This window comes from Aptenodytes forsteri, unplaced genomic scaffold (assembly GCF_000699145.1).
Source record: "Aptenodytes forsteri isolate BGI_AS27 unplaced genomic scaffold, ASM69914v1 Scaffold172, whole genome shotgun sequence".
Lineage (NCBI taxonomy): Eukaryota > Metazoa > Chordata > Aves > Sphenisciformes > Spheniscidae > Aptenodytes > Aptenodytes forsteri.
In genome coordinates this window covers 12,717,230-12,737,289 of record NW_008795018.1, presented here as the reverse complement: position 1 = coordinate 12,737,289, position 20,060 = coordinate 12,717,230, and the positions used below count along the sequence as shown (strand labels likewise).

General features: G+C 38.3%; 1 protein-coding gene across 1 annotated transcript in view; it reads left to right on the top strand.

Annotated features, from left to right (window-relative positions):
* The window catches only part of ITGA8 (integrin subunit alpha 8), a 122,790-nt gene that overhangs the window by 993 nt on the left and 101,737 nt on the right, over positions 1-20,060 (top strand). The window contains exons 2-7 of the mRNA XM_009275732.1: positions 116-240; positions 11,794-11,894; positions 14,458-14,581; positions 16,865-16,926; positions 17,946-17,991; positions 18,986-19,111. Of these exons, the coding sequence (XP_009274007.1) occupies positions 116-240; positions 11,794-11,894; positions 14,458-14,581; positions 16,865-16,926; positions 17,946-17,991; positions 18,986-19,111 (584 nt within the window). The remainder of the gene's footprint in view (positions 1-115; positions 241-11,793; positions 11,895-14,457; positions 14,582-16,864; positions 16,927-17,945; positions 17,992-18,985; positions 19,112-20,060) is intronic.

Here is a 20,060-nt window from a genome sequence, read left to right as displayed (position 1 = left end):
CGCCGCCCTCGGGCCGGTCGCCGGGGTGACAGCCCCTGGCCCACCGTGCGGGGGCCGCCGCCCGTGCGTCCCGATCGCCCCCACCGCCCCGGTGACTTCCCGGTGTGTTTCGTAGAGTCAGTGTCCTGGTGGGAGCTCCCAAAGCCAACACCACGCAGCCAGACATAGTGGAAGGAGGAGCGGTGTACTACTGCGCCTGGCCCGCCACCCAGTGCAGGCAGATACCCTTTGATAATACCAGTAAGTAAATCGCTGAATCTCGTAACGCAGCGTGGTGTGTGTTGCTCGGCTGTGCTCAGGTCCCGCTTCGGCACAAGTTTCTTCCGCACTCACTTTAATTGTGTCACTTATCCGAGTATCTGCAGTTCGCTGGAGAAATCCCGCTCCTGGGAGTCTGTATGCATGTGCGCTTGCAGGGAAGGGTTTAATAGTCCCCAGAGAAATAACAGGAGTAGGACCTCCAGGATCTGTGCATAGTTCATCTTACTGCTTTAATGAAAGGTGTTTGTGGCAAATTCCTTCTTTTGAAAATATTTTTTTTTTTTTTTGAGTGTTCAGAAGGCAAAACCCCAAAACCCATGTCTCTCACACTTCTCTGAATCCTGGAAATCACAGGATTGCTAGTCTTTCTTTGCTGTTATTTTTAGCAAGGGGTTTTCCGTCTGTTCCGATGGATGAAGTACCTCATGTGGCATGCTTATTTCATTCTTTTCAGAAAGCAAGAATTTTATTTCAGAATATTGGAAGCTAGATGCAAACTGATTTAGGCACAATGTGGATAGATTATATCCACTTCCAAAATCCCAAGACAGATGTTTCTTATTTAATTAGAGGGAACACACATTTTAAACAATTCAGGCTGTTTATGTTTTCTGTTTTTTCTTTATAAGTCTTGAAAATAATTTAAACCTAGTGTTTGCAGGGACTTTAAAACTGATTCTTTTATTTAGGCAGACTTGGACAGTTTAATCATTAAGCAAAAGTTATGATTCATTAGGTTATATTTAATCTTAACATTTGTGGTTTATTTAAATGCGAACACAATACAATTCCGTTTTTTTCTGAGAGCACAAACTAAACTAGAAAAGCTTACTTAAATATAGCAAGAAGCAGTGCAGTTCTCTACTTACCCTGTCCAGCTCCAGCCTCCCACACATTCTACTAGTATGTTAGTGTTTAGGAGCTCTATTCAGGATGACTCTCCCATCATGCTGGGCATTCTTCAAAACAAGTAAGAGATAGCTCCTGTATGTGTATGTGACTACTTGGGCATGTAATACTGTGTACAGCATATAGTTAAATATAAATGTGAATGTACAGACAGAGAGAGTATGCATACAATATTTTTATTATAATATGCCCTGAGTGTACATCTTTGAAATAAAACCAGTTTAGGAAATACTCCTGTATTTCCATCTTATGATTAGATAGTTCATGTAACAGAAGTGGAATATATTATCTTTACAAATTAATTTCAGATTTGAATAGAAAACTTAACAGGCCAAATGAAAATTCCATCGCATTTTAAAGGGGTGTTTTGAAAAATGAATGAAAACCTAGTGATGAAACCTAGAAGGACATCTGGCTTTCCTGTGGGAAACTCCAGAAAAGTTGACTAAAGAGACTCTGGACAACTCCATACTCTTGGCAGAGATGTCCTTTTGCAGATACTATGTTTCAAATAAAGACACAAACACAGGCTGATGAGTAAGTATTATCAACAAGGCTTTGGACTGTATCACACAACTGTTCAGCTTGGAATCTCCGAAGTGTGGTTCATTCAGTCTACCTGAGACGGTTGTTCGTGTCCTCTGGATACATGCCTGACCTGTAGACAGCTGAAATTAAGCCAGAGAGAGCCCATTGTGTAGATATAAATGCGCTGTACTTGGAGGAGGGACTGCAGCATAGGCAGGTTTAGCAGTGTTATCATTAGCTGTCTAATTCCGGTACCAAGGGCAGTAAAGGTGTCATTTCACACAATTCAGCAATGGCCAGCTGCCCTCGTAGACAGGGACCCCAGGAAGGTTTGCATAGCTTGTACCAACACCCGTTCTTCATTGCCGGCAACATAAAGGCCATCTCCAATACACCTTAGATGACTCTTTTTGCTGAAGTATGGATGTATGTTTCATGTCAGTTTTTTCTCTCCAAAATATGCTACTTACAGGACCGAGTTTTCCATCTTTTCCACTATTCCCCCAAACAGAGCAGTCCACATGAGCTCTATCCTAGATGATACTACTTCAAATAGTCTGTTATACACAGTTCCTTTTGAAGCCTTTGGTCATTGTATGCCTAGTGGGACTTAGACAGTCCTCAGTAAATATGGGGGGTATCTTCAGTTTATGGCTCTTTCTTGTACAGGCACCTTGTACTCACTATGCCTTCTCCCTGCAACATCACTCAGAAATGCTGCTATTCCCATTTTATATTTCTATTCCCCTTTTTATATTTATTCTGATAAACAGAAAAAAGTCAGTCCAGGTTGTCAAAGATCATACAGGAAGTTGGTGATGATACTGGTAACAGACTCGGGATTTTTTCTTCTTCCTCCAGTTCCTTAACCACAAGATTATCCTTTCTCCCAGAACAAAAACACCCAGTAATTGTTAGAAGACTGGAAATTCAGCTCTAGCAGCTTTAATTTTAAAGATTAATGCTTCATGCCTCGTAGGAGATTTTTAAAAGTCTTGGAAAGCTGTGGGAATGTTTTCTGAAACAAAACAGAAAAGCTACAGAGGCTGCTTCAGAGCTGGAAGATTTCATTTTGATGCATTTTTATACAAAGCTTCCTTTTTTAAGTACTTTTTTCTTGACTCTAACCAAGTAATATCAGGTCTTTCAGTTAGATTCACTAAGCACAATAAAAGAAACAAAACTGCTGAATAATTGAAAGCATTTTTAATTAAGATCAAAAGTAAAAATTGAGTGGAACTAGTAAGAAAGGGAGAGTATAATGTAACACTTAAAAGGCAGTGTGACCCAACAAATAGATAAAGAATTTACTAAATCAGTATTTTTCAGCCACGAGAGTTCAATAGAGAACTTCTAAATTCTAAAGAATTTGTAAAGAAAAGCAGATTCACATATACTATATCCCAAGGCAGATATGTGAAATTGCTGCAGGTCACAGAAACTGTGACATTTCCACTATAACTTAAACATTCAAGAGATCAACAAATCCAAGCGGTTGAAAACCGCTGGCTTAAATTACGTATGAGCATGAGGGCTCATGTCTTCCATTTCTGAGGACTGGGTACACAAATGAAGGTCAGGTATGTTGCATTCAATGCAAGTTATGTTCTGCTGTTGAGGAGGAAACATACAGTGCACTTGGATGTTATTTGGACTTTCATTGCCACAAATAAATGTGTAAGTGGGCACCTAATTGGTAAGACTCATATGTAACTGTATAGATTATTCCACTGTTTCCACAAGAACAGTAGACCTAATTTCAAGAAGGTTCCTTCATTTGCAAATGCTTTGATGTTATTTGTATTAACACTAGTAATATCTCGGTCCTACTAAATGAAAACAGTGAGGATATTGACTAGTATTCTGTGACGACTTCAGTCAAGATTCTGGACGTTTTCAAATATCATGGTGTTACAGGTGTGGAGCTGCTTTGTACTAATTTATAGTTATCCTGTATTTGACAGATATTGAGATGTTTACTGAATGAATGGATAGATATGCCTTGTTATAGGGCTGTAAAGTATAAAAGCTAAAAAGGAACAAAATCTCTCTCCACAAGCATTTAAGGCTTGTTAGGAGGCAATGATGAACAAGAACATGCTCATGAATCAAGGAAGGAAGGAAAAAACAATGATGTGTTGAGTTTGTAAAGTATGTATTGCCTTAAATAGAGGGGGCACTTGTTCAAAAGGTGATTTGAGGGAACCAAGTAAGTGATAGGCACCTTAGTGAAAAACTTAGGTTAATATTATGATGGTAAGCACTGAGATAGGATGGTCTTTGGTCCTGTAAAGGCTGTTTTGTTGAAGAGTTTTGGTTTTCTCTGTGAATAATATCTATTTTTAAAATAACTAAAGTTTTAGTTTAAAGAAAGTTATTCTAGGTCCTGCATGCCATAGAGTCCTGAAGGGAGAATACAAATGCTAAGGCTAACTGGACCTGACATCCTGACACTGGTGTAAGACAACTGCGATGTTCCCCAGTGGATCAGAGATCTGATACTGCAAGGGTTGCACCCAGGCTCACTGGCAAGGTGCAGCTAACCTCAACACTACACAGGCTGTGACAGTTGAGACTAAACTCTATTCATTGTGTCATGTAAGCTTTAAACGACAAAAGACAAATCCTTATGGTTTGTGAAGCTCTCTTGCTCTTTTTTTCTCAGAAACTAAGATCACATGAGGGAGTAGACATTACATTGGTTACTAATGTATACCCAACAGGAACACTCAGTATTCACTCAATTCCCAGTGAAAGGTATGAAAACACTTTAAAAAATGTGTGTACTTCTGAGTGCCATGTTCTAGCTGTCGAACACAGACTGGGTTCCTTACTACTAGCACTGATACTCAAAACCAAGACTACTCCTGAAATCATCTCCGTGGCACTGTGCAAATGTTAGGATGCCCAAGCTGGTCTGAGCGCTATGAGCAGCTGCATAACTTGTGTTAATGTGGAAATGTGCGTGGGCTAAACTACTCTGCTGAGAAGATGGCTTGGTTAGAGTTAATAGAAGTGCAGGAGTATCTGCACCCCATTCTTAAAGGTCATACCACCTAACTGAAATTGTTCTATAGGCAGTTCTCCCAGATTGCCACTAATTTCTCAGATCGCCTATCTCTGTTCTTCATCGTAGCTAATCCAGAGATTTCCAAAACAATGAGGTGCTTTACTTGCAAACTAACAGCAATACTTAATCCTACTGATGAAATATTGTTCCTGACAAGGGACAGGGGGGCAGAGGAGGGAAGGAGCATGAAATTTTGACATGCTGTAGGATTTGAGCCGACCCATCCATAAGCAGGTGATGTAACTGGACATTCCCATATGGATTGGCCAGTGATATGGCCTCCAGCCAAGAAGGGGCTTTAGCAGGAACTCTGCGTGTTTCCTGCTGTTGATACAGCACTGACTCTGCAGTCCCATGTTTGCAGTTCTTTAAAGCTCCCTAAATCTGGGCACCGGGGCCAAGACTCTGGGAAGAAGCTGAAAGCACTGCCCCTGAGAGCACAGCTGGTGCTTTAACCTGCTTCACTGCAGCGGGGAACTGAGATAAAGTATAATGGAAGGGCTTTTAGTATCCCCTTACTCCAGGAGATATGGACTGAAGGGCAGAGACTCTTCTCCCTTGTTTCCCTGCTTTGTAAAGCTGTCCTGTTGCATTGCAGTGTAAGCCTGTGATACTCTTTCATAGAATCATAGAATGGTTTGGGTTGAAAGGGACGTTTAAAGATCGTCTAGTCCAAACCTTAAACTCTTTTTTCTTTTAAACCCCTTTGAAACTCAATGAGAGGACAGGGCAACAAGCATTGGCATTATATTACAGAGCTGTGATCTGTCTTTCCTCTCTTATCTACACAAAGCTAACTTCTCCTTTTCAGTTTCTTCATTGTAAACCGCATTTTGTAATGACTATTTCTGCTTTAGCACTGAGGTAGAATTACCATGTCCTTGTGTTTAAGCTGGGTGCTCTTCCATTCAGCTGCCAGGAGAGGTAGCAGGAGAGCAACATGAAGAAAACTTTCTCCTCACTTCATTAACTGGGGAACTTCTGAACCACTCAAAGCATCTTGCAGCCAGAAGCAAACTTAAATGCCCCCTGAAGTGCACTATTGCGTTTGAAATCTGGTAAAGAGCTAATAGTTCATATTTCAGAAACTCATTATAATGGTCACTTTTAATTGTAATACTTAACAGACTGCAACTTCTTATGTTTTAAATTAGCTCCAAAAGGCAGAATTTTAGATACCACTTCCCCTAAGTTTCCAGAACTCACTGGGGTGTTGTCTTTGCTATCAGTTAACTTTACCAGTTTTAGTAAAATAGGTTATATTTTTCCAAACTAGCTGGAGCAAATTTGAACAACCTCTGAAGAGAAACAGGGGAGGAGGTGTAGATCAGTTCTGGCCAAGCGTGCAGTTGATAAAAAACATGAGCTAATCTGGCCAGCAGTTGAGCTGATTGTAACAGAACCCAGGTACTGTATAAGGAAAGGATGTATTGTGGGGCTCGAGAGGTTTAGTTACATGAAAAAATCATTAGCTGTAAAGATGGTAAGATTCTAGGGAAAACTTAGAATCCTGTTATAAAACAGAATTTGAATCTCAAGAGAAAGTGCTGAGGGAGAGCTTTGTTGTACTTTTAAATGTTGACACATTTCAGTCCACTATGCCAGTAAGACCTTATCTGGAGCCTCATGGTTCACTTATAGCATTCTAATTTATAATAGATCCTCATGAGTTTCTTTTATAAGTCTCAGCCTTATCTAAAGAAGGGAAAAAATACCCTTAGCTATGTTAGTTCAAGCCCTGAAGTCTTAATTTGTTTTTGATCAGATTGTACATAGGGAAAAAATCCTATTGGGTTTGATGATTCTTTTTTTCTTGATTCATGGAATGAAAGTCCAAATAAAGCTCTCTAGATATGATCTATTAAATTAAAATAACTCATATGAATAGCATCTAAGGCACAATAAAAACCAGAAATTAAATAGATGTTTGTAGAATCAGATAAATCTAAAAATAGAAGCAACTCTTCTCCTCATGCAAGGGTTTTACATATCCTTACTGTCTCTAAACACTATGGAGTCTTTTTTCCCCCCAGCATTAATGTTGAAAGCAATTGCTTGGCTTGGTTCCCTAGATCATAGTCTTTAGCTTCGCATTTGTGTTCTGTCTCTCTGTTGAGGGTCTAGTATCAATGACCCTGTGAATGTTACTGACTTACCTTTGCTTAGTAATGGGTGGTATCATTGGAGTCTTTTATGGTAGTGATACCAAAAAGATATCAACCATATGTGCCACGGTGATATGGTTGACGAGATTCCCTCACTTCTAGAATATGGGACCATGTATGCCAGTACGAACCCTTCCCTCTCTCTCTTAACCTCCTGTAAGCCAGGACCCTAATGATGCAGCAGGGCTGATTTCAAAGTTAAATTAGGTTGCTCAGAGCCTTATGTAGCCAAGTTCTGAAACTACCCAAGGATGGAGATGCCATAGCCTCTCTGGGGAATCTGTTCCAGTGCTTAATCAGCCTCACTGTGAAGATTATTTTCTTTATATCTAATCAGAAATTCCCTTGCTGCAACTTGTGTCTGTTGCCTCTTTTCTTTTGCTGCATGTCTCCATGTGAGGGGGATATTCACTTTCCTTGACCTGTATATATTTATATAAATATAAATGTGGGGGATTTTTTATGTGTGTATTCTCACTTTATATAAATATGGACAGGTTGAGGTGATTGTTCACCTCTACTCTGTCTGTATATAGTTATGTATAAATATATGAAATATTACATTTTATATTATCTATATTTATTTATATGTATGGATTTGCATAGATACATACACACACACACATATATCAAAACAGGTATTTAAAAGGGATTTGCCATCCTGGATGTAGTCTGAGTAGGTACAGATTAGAGGGCAGAGTGTAACAGCCTGCTGCAGATGCCTGGTTAATGGCCATCTGCGTTTGTCCAGTACATACAGGCAAACACACACAGAGCAAGTAAAGATAATACTTTTCAAAGTTCCTGAAGGGTGAGAACTTACCCAAAAGAGTTGCAGGTGTATTACATAGCTGGATTTGTTGCTTTGATTAGAAGCATTTTGTTCCTATGTTAAGTTTGATTAAAATATTTTTATTTGCTTTTGTTCGAGTATTTTCAAATTATAATAGATGCTACATTTTTTACTTCTAGTTTTCAAGGGCTGAATGAATTGCAATAAGCCACTATCAGGGTTTGCAAGTACATCTGTTTTTTATGCAGATCCTGATTACTACAACAGAGAAATATTTATAAGAGTAATGTTTGATTCATGCCTGTTAAACAGTTTATAATGTGCTGACTCAGTGACTGAGAGGAGACCGATCCCCATAGAAAGTGCCAAATTTAGTCTAATGTGTGCAAATTATGGATTTGCATTAACACTTGTTCCAGGTTCAGGCTTTAATTCCTAAAAAGGAATCTCCGCACTGTTGTTCTTACATATGTTTGCTTTTTACTGTCTGAATTCAAATTTTTCTACTTGTCCAGCTACTGCTTTGGCAATTTAAGGGGCCTTTTTCCCTTTGGTAGCCCCTGGGTACCTCAAGTCTAAAAGACTGGGTGAAGGAACACTGGAAAAATTTCTTTACTGAAAGAGTGGTTAAACATTGGAACAGGCTGCCCGGGGAAGTGGTTGAGTCCCCATCCCTGGAAGTATTTAAAAGACATGTAGATGAGGCGCTTAGGGACATGGTTTAGTGGACATGGTGGTGTTGGGTCGACGGTTGGACTCGATGATCTTAGAGGTCTTTTCCAACCTTAATGATTCTATGATTCTATAATTTTGAGAATCATGTTTCACCGTCTCCAGAGCTGCTTCTGAAGCTGGATTGTGGGGCAGTACCAATGTACAGGAGTCTTGGCTCCTGCAGTAGAAAATGAGATGCTTTTGGGTTGCTGAAATGCAGTTTAAGGATGTCCTTGCACCTAAATTTATACTTGTACATCTCTCTGCTCTTTGCATGCTCCTGGTTGTCTGGGCGTCAGTCTGCAATACAGTCTTAGGCAGTACAATTAAGAGTGACTCCAGGGCTGAGTTTCAAGCCAAATTTGCGAGTCATCCAGACTGTTGACCATCTGGAACAGCTCCTGGGCTGGGTCTGAAGCAATCCAGCTGGTACTCAGGCACTCCCTGGACCGCTCTGTGGACAGGCTCAGGCGTTGTGTGCCCAGCCCAGCTGCTGCCTTGCATTCTAGCTATCCTTGCACTAGTGTCACGTATCGTGATACAAGATAGCCTGGACTCCTTCCTAAAAGGGGCCAGGCATTCTCCTCCAGAAGAGATGACATTTGAATGCAACCTGAATTCAAGCCAAGTTTTTGCTGCTCACAGAAATATAGCTTAGCCTGTGGGTAAGGTACAGTATAGACATAGCCTGTGGGCCTCAGATCCCCATAAATAACAGAAGGAGAGATATTTCCGTGTCATATAAGGGTGTTGTCAGGACACAGATGTGTTATTTTTTGAAACACTTAAATAACACAGTTTTGAGGGATGTACCAAAGACAGAAATAACAGATTTTTTCTTTTGGAAAACTGGATTGGGATTTATCTGAGTAAACAAATAGCTTTTGTTTGAGTCTAGACTAAGTTGGTCATCCTTGGCTATCTACAGTTGGTAAAAAAAATTAAGTACTTTTAGGCCATGGTTCTTCTGACCTTCTCAGATGTTTGTTTTAGGAGAATTGCGCCCTCAGTTGTAAGTGGATGACTGGCTCAGAAGTGGACATTGTCAGTGACTTCATTCAGAGCCTTGTTGTCTAATGGAATACAATCAGGGTACAGTTAATGACAGTCTGCGTGTATTCAGACAAGTTAATTGTGCATATAGCTTCATTTTGATAAAGTTATAGGGGAAGCAGTAGCTGGGCCACAGCAATCTGAAATACTGAATGGTTGTTATATACAAAAAACTAAACTGTATTTTAATGCACAACCTCAGAAACTAGGAATATGACTCCATTGCTCCAGCAAGGATCCTGAACAAAGGAGATTTGAGAATTTCTGCCAGAAGAGATTTATCTAGGGGAAAAAAGCTATTTATGAATTTGGGTGTGTGTGATATAATTATTTTATAAAGAAAATCCCATGCCACATGATGAAGGATTCATACTACACCATATACCACTAAGTGGGGTGGGGGGTGTGTGTGTACAGTTCTTGCAGATCTACTGGTAAATTCAGCTATGGTTTTTATAAATCTGCAAACGGTTGTCCTAGTTTTAAAAGCAAACATCTTCTCAAATTTGAGTATACTTTGCCAGTAAACAAGTATGCTGTTTTGATTGAAAATGTAAGCTCTTTTTAAGTTAGAATACTGGTTGTGAGTATCCTCAGAGCTGGATTGGCTAGCATTGGCTGCTGTAAGCTGACCGTGGCTGATTTTTAAGCTTCAAAAGCTTTGTTTCTATCAAGACCTCATCTGTGGACATTGATCATGTTCAGATCTGCTGGAGCATTAAAAAAAGAAAAAAAGAAACCTTTAAAGTTTGAAAGGGTCTGACTTCACTGGAAAAAATAATCAAAAGTGGTGTTTGCCAACAACTAGGTAGAAGCTGGCAGCTCCTGCAGTGCAGTGTGTCAAAGTCGCTGTCTCCCACACTGTTAAAGTTTAGGCCTAACTTAAATAAATTGTATTTTTAAAATTAATGTTTTTAGAGTGATTTTAAATTATTCTTCCTGAATTTTTAAGATCTAAATAGTCCTGAAATTTATCTTTCTTATCTCTCTAAGCATGGATTTCCATACTAGCTCCTGTAATTAGTGCAGCACAGAAAAAAATATTTGTATGAAGGAAGACATTTTCTCAGAGACTTTCAGACTTTCACAGATTCATTCTAATTCAACTTTCCTTCATGTTTATTAGAAAAATACAGAGATAGAGTACCCTTGTTCTCCAGATAGAATGCATTTTTCTTTCTAATTCAGTTTATATCTGTAACATTTATGAGGTTACCACGAGCTGAGGTAACTGGTGATCCAACATCCTAGAAAAGCATTCAGATATCTCCTTTATTCCTGTTGGGCAAATCCCGGGAAGTGTTGGCTTTTTAAAGGTGACAATTATACCAGCTGCATTTTTTTTCAGTTTTTAAAAAATGTATGTAAATCCATACAATATAATCTGATATTACTTTTTTTTCCTACATTCCAAAGTAGACAGTATATGATTTTATTTTCACTTAGAGTGAATAAAAAAGATTGATTCTTGTGAAATCCCTCCTGATAGGAACCAGAAACAAACACAAAGGAATGCAGATACAAGGGGGAAGGAGTAATGCCCTGCTTATGTATAAATTGAGAAGTTCATTAGGAATGACTGGTAAGGGAAGAACATAGCTCATGAACATATGGGAAATCAGTTTACTTCAGAGAACTGAGGGTGAAAGGAAGGGATGTCTGCTTTTTATTAAAACCTGAAATGCATTATAATTGGCCTGAGTCTTTGCCCAGATGGGTTCTCTTATGCTGACATCTGCAAGAGTGTTTATAAAGCAACATTAAGAAGCTGTCTCTTGTGACAGTGTGTACACATGTAATTCTGTTAAAAACTAAGTCCTTTGCTATCTGTAGTGTTGGTCTTTGAATAAGCATGCTAAGAAATGTCATTTGTTTGACAAAAACTAATTATGGAACATGCTTTTTACATGGAAAGTTTCTACCACATATGAGAAAACTTTTTGCAGCTTTTCACCTGTTTTTGTAGATTCTTGTTCATTCATCATAAATTCCAGGTAATTAATTTTTTTTTTTTTTTTTTTTTCCAGGGAAAACACAGGGTTTCTTCTTCCAGTCCTTTGTATATTTTTTCTGAAGTTTAAGCGTAATTATTTTGACTTTTCACATGTGAATTTAAGCTGTTTTCCACTGACCAGTAAAAAGCTTAAATGATACTAGAACATCCATTTCCTATTAAGCTGGTAGGACGATGACAGTGGGTGCGATGTAATATATCCATTAGTCTGTTCACTTGTTTCTGTAATTCACAGGGTAATACTTTTTAAAATAAGCTGTCAACATACTGCTTCTTTCTTTGTCAGACAACAGGAAAATTAAAGTCAATGGCACCAGGGAACCTATTGAGTTTAAGACAAATCAGTGGTTTGGGGCAACAGTCAAAGCTCATAAAGAAAAAGTTGTGGTAAGTCTTAGGCATTTGGTATTCATTTGGAGATAATGGTTATTTTTCTCAAATGTATATCTTTAATAGCTCTCTATGTGTAGATTATGGAAACAACTCTATGATTATGCATGAATTATAAAGCAGATGATGTATATAACTCAGAAAATGAAAGCAGTCTATAAAATCAGGTTGAACTGATCAAGTGAAGATGATCCCACTGACGTGTGAAAATAGCAGAATGCCATATTGTTATGGAAGTGAATAATGATTTTTTTTAAACAGATAATGGATATATTTTAGACATATACAGTAACTGATAGCTATATGCTATAAAATGTTTTGTATTATGAAGCTTTATTTGGAATGTTAAATGCAGAATGTGATGGAAGCCAAGAACCTGTGCTGAAGATCAGTTAGTAAGAGAAAGCACTGACCTCTTTTGTCACATTTACATTGTTTTGAACAGCTGTGTCATAGTCATGGTAAAACAGCTGCAAAAAAGTCATGATAAAAAAAGCTCCAAATCAAGATTGCTGTCAAAGTGCAATGTCTGTTTTCCAGTTGCACTGAACATTTTACCTGCATTGATAGAGGACCCCAGCAGGGGGCAAGTACTTTTATTGCTTAGTAAAGTAGTGGTGATGCTGCTTATACACAGACATTTTATATTTGCAATTTATGCACTATGGTTTACATTGGAAATTTTGCTGAAATAATTGTGATAAGAGTAGTTAGTTTGGTCATTAGTTTTATTAGTTTTTACAATTGCAAAGCAATAATTTGTGTCTTGGGATTTGCTTAAAACTTCCAATTATTACTTAAGAAGTAGTCATAAGGGAAGAAGTATCTAAAGGAAATGCTTTCCCTTATATAGCATGCCTTGTGGTTAACCTAGGGAAGGCTTTTGACATGAAACAGGTAATGAATAAAACGTCACCCTATTCTGTTACAGAGCTAAGTAAACATAAAAATTCTAAAAAATTCTAAAAATAGCTGAAGATTTCTCATTTTGTGTACTCTACTAAGCAACAGTTCACAAACTGAAATAAAATAGTTCTTTACCACCATTTTCTGAATCTTAATCAAGGGAGCAGAAAACCTCATCACCGACTGATGTGCTGTGTCTGTACTGATGGAACTTTGTTTTGCTTCTGATAACTCTTCTCAGGCTTTCTGAAACAGAGATATAGTCAACGCTTTTCAGGCAAAAATTTGAACAGCAAAGCTAGAAAACTTTGTCTTTTAAGCTTTGTAGACTGAAATGAGAGAAAAAGAAAATGTCATCAAGCTGTCAGAAACTTTTTTTTTAAACTACAAATGTGATAGCAAACTGTATTAGGTCAACGTTTATGATTATATTGAGATCTTGTTTCAATCCATTTTGCTCGATGTCAAATGTACCTAAAATCACCCTCACAGGACACATACTCCTCTTTGCTGCAGTCTGGTTTTGCTCTCTATTTTAATCTGTAAGGTCTTCTAGGCAGGGGCATGTTAAGAGTCCCTGTTCCTTAAACTGTTGTTCCAGAGCTCTGACTTTTGTGGTAAGCTCTGAGTAGCACAGTGGTTCATCCAGCTGGAACTGATTGCAGAACCGAAGGCTTATACAGTAATGTGAATAATAACAATGCCTTGCCAGAGGTAGACAGGTTTCTGATTGGAAAAGTAAGATAAGGTAGGACACGAATGAGGGATTTGTTTGTATCTTACAGAGGCGAGGTTTTAGGGAGAGGTAGTGTCTTCCCCCGCTCCCCCGCCCCCAGCCAATTGAAAAGTTTTAGGGCACAGGAACCCCTGAAGAATGACTTGCATACCTGACAGCTTATCTTTTTTATTTTTCCAATTATCTGAATTACTTTGAAAAAAGATAATGTCTCTCTCTACACAACTTGTATATCTTTTTTCCTTACACTGTCATGTTTGTAACACCACTACCGTAACACAGAAGATTAAATATTAGTTCACTAGCCAAAACTTACTTAGCAAAAACCTGTTCACTCAGAGAGTGTTGAATGCATTACAGTTGTATCATGTCTCCAAAGACTTGAACCAGGGGTTTATAAGAAGGCAGACAATCTGATGATTGTGATGGACAATATGACACAACACCCTGACAAATCTCCTTCTGCTAAGTAGAGTAGAATCATAGCAGTTCTGCTGCAATGGCCATTATCATAAGACATATCAGGACAGAAGTAAGAATGTCTTCAGCCACATGTATGCGATCTACATCTTAAACTATGGGATCAAGTCTTGTGCAATGAGCAGTAATAGAGCAAACATATTACTTGTGAAGCAGGCTTAGAGGGTATTTGTAACATATGCTTAAATGTGAGTTGTAGTCCCTGACAGATTTCACCTGCTAAGGGCTATAAGTGAAAGATCAAACTACGCTTTTCAGGTTATAATGAAATTACAAGAAGCAGTGGTCCTGCATTTTCTTCTGTCAATATGTTATGATCATTGCTGTATGACTGATACAATACCAGAGAGAATTCTTGTACGCTGTTTATTAAAAACTACATTTGCCAGATGCGTGAGTGTGTGAAAGGTGTGTGTGACATCGTTTCTGTTTTGATAGGCTTGTGCTCCCTTGTATCATTGGAGAACCCTTAAAGATAGCCCTGAGAAGGACCCCGTTGGCACCTGCTATGTAGCAATTCAGAACTTCAGTGCCTATGCTGAATATTCACCTTGTCGCAACAGTAAGTATTAATAGGAACAATCCTGTGTTGGAGGACTTGATATTGCACTCAATGTTTTCATCCTTTCAGTTTTCACACAGTCTTGGTTGAATGAAGATTACTATATGACATTATTGCATTGGATGAGGGTTTAAAGAAAAATCGACATTAAATTATATGCAATTGGATGCTTTATTGTATAATTGAAAGAGGTGAAATTAAGTAAATTAAGCGTATGCAGTTATAGTGATGAGATATAATTGGTTCAATTTAAATGGCTTTTAAATGTAGCAAACGGATCTAGATAAGAACCAGACAGCATTTTAAACCAATTATTCATGCTTATGCTGAGTATAAATCTCTCACCACAGGATCACCATCTGAAGACCAGACCCTGCACAGAAACACACAAGCCTGTATCACCATTCATGCCAATATCATCCACAATAGCTCATTTATGAAGGACTTCCAGCATGGAAGAAAGCCATGCACACTAGCACTGCTGTTCCACACTCCTCTATGCTATTCTGAGGATGTGGTAGCCATCTCTGGGCCTTACTTCTTGGGGAATAGGGAAAAAATGCATGTATATTTAGAGCCAAGTTCACTTACCTAGAAGTCTGCAGAAAATGCCACACATTAGATTATATCAGTCATTCATCCTGTTCAGCATCCTATGTCTAAGTGTTTATGATGGTTATTAATACCCTCATTACCTCAGTGCTCCAAATTATTAAAATCAATGTGAGGTATCCAGTGAGTTTACTGAGCTTTGGACTGGGCTAGGTCTATGGCAGTTTCTGCACTCACAGATCAGAGAGTTGTTCTCTCAGTTACTTTTCTAAGGGTAATGTGGGTAAGATAGCAAATATGATGGGCTTACCTATCCCTTCCAGGGGAAACCCTTACAGCAAAGCTATGATGTTGTTCAGTTTAGCTGAGATGGGTAGCTGTTTCAAGTTGCGTGTGCTAGCCAATAACACGAGAAGTCTGAATGTAGTTCCTTGTCATGATACCCTTTGTACAGAGCCCCTGTTATTGCAGCTAGCATTCTTGCCATGTGCACATGGGCTAATTTCAAAACACACCTTTTAACTGTTCCTCTACTGCAAACTGTGCTCCTACCTTCGAGTTTCTCATGGATTATTTTGCCAAGAAAGTAACAGGCATTTTACAGAAAAAGTAGACACTTACTTCACATAATTAAAAGGTCTCTTTCCTGTGAAGATCTAGAGACAGCACCATATCGTGTAGCTGGATTTTCCTGACATCTGCCAGATGTGTGATAATGTAGCCCAATAATGCTTTCCATGGTCTACCAGAAAACCTCCACACCTATAGCAACATGAGAAATTTGCATGTACATTCAGTGTTACTCTGTGGCTTTCCTTTTCTCACATTGTAGTATAGCTCTAAACTGAGTTGTGCTATGTCTTTCTTTTAAAGCCTAATTCTTGTCCCTGGATGGACAGGTACAGAAAGAAGCTGAATCTGTAAGAAATGGTGATCATAAGATCTGCTTCATGGACTTCTGATGTCTCACTGGGGCTTTGCCAAAGGCTTATGCCATTTGAAGAGAGCGTTCAAGTTGCCATTCCTGCTCTCAGTTTCCCAATCCTGCAGACTTCCAGCACTCATAGGAAAGTCCTAAAATGCATGTCAACACACTTTATACAATTATATAAGGATTTGGAGACTAGAAATAAAAATGGACAGAAGCACGAAGGATGTTTTTGCATGTACAAATGTGCATCCAAAATTATATTACACTTCAGTCCTCATTGAGCAAATGTGTATCAATTAAAGGGCTGGCCCTTGTGAAGGACATGCGCCCTTTTCCCTTGCCATAGTACAGATAACCAAGATGTTGTCTGAATATTGACCCATGCTGACCCATCCACTATGTCAACATTTTTTGAGGATACCTTAGTAATACCTTATTTTTGTGTTTATGGCAGAGCAGACTGTGGTGACCATTCTAGGATTTCTTGTTGTTTACTTTTGTATCTCCAGCCAAATTCAAACTGAATCCCTGATAGTTGTTGCAAGGGTCCTTCCTTGGCAGTGAGAGGAGAAAGTCCCAAGTAACTGGTCCTATTTTTCAAAATCTTCACAAGGGGGCTTCATGTTCAGGATCCTGTAGAAGGTCTTGATTTGCTCTGCCTCTTCTAAAAAAGAATGCACATCTTTTCACATATTTTCACATAAGTTTTGCATTTACAGCCTTACAGCTCCAGGGGTGTGTAAGCTGTCTCCCACATGCACTGTGAAATCAATAAAATGCTTCTACGTTCATAATTGCAGGCAATGCAGATCCCGAAGGACAAGGCTTTTGTCAAGCAGGTTTCAGCTTAGATTTTTACAAGGTGAGATTCTGCTTCTGAAATACTTTGACCAAATGTAATTCTGATATAGCCCCAGTGTTCAAGCACTGTCTCAGTGATCAAGAGTTTAACCCCATGCTGTTGCATATGGAAAGTTTTGTGAAGTTGTTGCAAGTTCTTTCCTCCTTTGCAAGCTTCAAACTTTCTGGTTTCGTTAATAAAAGAAATACTGCAGTCAGCACCTGTTTATCTCTTTGCAGCACTCCATCTGACTCTGCTCAGTCTATCTTAGTAGATAATTAGGCAAAAAATTGTTTGTCCTTCTATCTCAGTGTGTTCCACTTACGATGCTTTCCAGAGACCTGACTTTCAGGAAGTAATGGGTAGGCACCAGATAGTTTTTAAAAATTAAAATAGCTTGTGTAAGGTTGCTTTTGGAGGCAGACTAGTCATTGAGTAAGACCGTTGTCTTGTGGAGGTGAAAGTGAAAGCGCTTAAGGGAAATAGCTAGTTGTTCTTATATGCCAGGAGGGCCCAGAAACAATACTGTGGGCCAAAGAATAAACTTTGCAACTATTGTTATTATCTGTGCCATTATTACAGCACCAGGACCTCACATAACTTTGATCACTGCCATTGTTTTCAGTGTTCTGCAGCTACGTTGTTACTGACATTATTAATAGCTGAGGAGTAAAGACCTCATTGTAGGGTAGACAAAAGTATATTTCTCTATAAAACATTACTCTTGCTTCATTGAATGTGAAGACCCTTTTTTATGCTGACTTTGTTTTGTTACAAATAATCAGCAATTTTTAGAATGCTATGTTAGTGCTAAAAAACTTATGGTTTCATTCAAGTGAAGATGCATAAGGTGATCTTAACTTTATTTAAGTGTGGATTGTCCTGCACATCCATGCACCTACATCCTTTCCTTGAACAGGGCTATTCTCCTTTATCATGATTCTGATATTCTTTTCATCATTTAAATTGTTTCTCCTATGCATGCTTAATTTTGTTGTGTTCTTTTGTTGTGTAATTTTATTCAATTCTCCTTTTTGTAGAATGGAGACCTGATAGTAGGCGGGCCTGGTAGTTTTTATTGGCAAGGTATGTTCATCTGGCTGGTTGACTTGATCTAAGAAGTGAAGCAGAAAGTATTGTGGAAAATGTTGTTCTAGATTTCCGTTGTTTTCTCAGTTTAAGATAACCATTCTCTGGTCTTATTTTCAAGAAATATAAATCAGAAGAATTGCTTAACAAGCAACTGAGCATAAAAATAAGTCAGGGAAGATTCAGGATGTAGGTTGTATAGGAAGCAAAACAAATAGAACTATTTTTATGTTGGCATTTTAGCACATTTGTCATTTAATTAATAAACTGACTTTTTCCCTAGAAATACTGCAATTTTAAAAATAGCTAATATTTGTACAGCAAATGTAATATCTTCAAAGTTTTTGTCACTATTTGTTTCTGAACACAACCTTTTATTGCTATCTGCATATATTTTTAGTTCATTTGTGCCATCACTGTAGTTTCCAAGATATAGTTTCTCATGTAGATAAAACCTGAAGTGGTTTTGGTAAAGAGTTAAGAGTGTTTTTGCTTTAACCCGTTTTGGCATGTATGATATAGCTGATTCCCAGACTCTGCCTACCAACTTGCCCGTTGTCAGCCTCACTGATGTGTGTTTTTGCATTGCCATTAAAGAAGGAAGATCTAGTTGATTATGATGGTAGGGAATTCATAGCTTTGAATTCTCCATTGAGAAATTGCTTCCATTGGTCTATTACATTTGTACAGTACAGCATCGAGAGGTAGCTGAGCCTGAAAATGCTTGACTTTAGTTTGAATCAGCACATTGAAATGGGTCTGGAGATGTTTTTGTGATGGTTCAACAGAGTCTCAATGCCTTGTTGTATTGATTTATGTGTAGTCTTGAGACTTTCAGGGTAATAATGGAGAAAGATTGAGAGAAGATGTCTACTCTTCGCATCTGTGCTATATTACCCCTTCAGCTCTGTTCTGATGTTCTGCTAGCCCTATTTTGTAGAAACTGTCTCTCCTTTATGTCTGTTTCATTTACAAAGTTGTTTGAATCCAGGTCAGGTAATCACTGCAAGTATTGCGGATATCATTGCAAATTATTCCTTCAAGGATATTCTGAGGAAACTGGCACGAGAGAAGCAAACAGGAGTGGCACCACCCTCATATGACGACAATTACATGGGTAAGCTAAGCTCTATGTCAGTTAGCAATATGTTCTAAAAGCATGGGGCTTATATAAATGTGAAAACAAGCCCTAAATTACTAACGTCCCAGTTGTGAGAGGATTTGAACATGTTTTGCCTTAAGCACAACAGCAAATCAGCAGTTTGCTAGTTACTTTAATGGGATTATGAACATTCTTAAAATTATGCACAGCAACAGAGTTTGAGGGTTGAGATCTCAAATGGCTCATTAGGGTTCTTATTATTTGATCTTAAATAATTAAGCAGAAATACAAAATTTTCCCATTTATATCTTCTTTCATTCCAAGATGATGGATTGAGTTTAAAGTCATTAAAGACTATTTCAATTTTTAATAGATAAAATTCAGTTCTGCAGTATTTTGTACAATACTGCACAAATACCCAATCTATTCTCACTGATATTTAAAAGATACAATTGAAGTAAGCAATAACAAAAGTCAGTTTGAAGATATTATGTAATAAATAGAAAAAAAGCTCTTTATGTACCTTTTATTAGTACTGGTCTCTAAGAATTTGCATGATAGTCACATGTCTCTGCATGTAAGACAGGTTTTTATTCACATAATTATAGAAAAGATGCAGTGGAATTTGAAGGCAAAGATGCATCCTTTCATCTCTGCCCATAGATTTGAACTACAGTCCCTGATACAATCCAAAAGTTTTTACTCTGTCAGTAGCAATTATCTCACAGGTTTACTAAAGCTCTAGGAGGTACTTAACTGTATCTTTGGAAATCTGTCATCCATATAGAGCTAAAACAGGATACTCACACATTACAGTACAGTAATGTGGTTTAATCTCAGTCGGCAACTGAGCACCACGCAGCCGCTCGCTCACTCCCCCCACCCCCAGTGGGATGGGGGAGAGAACTGGAAGAGTAAAAGTGAGAAAACTCATGGGTTGAGATAAAAACAGTTTAATAATTGA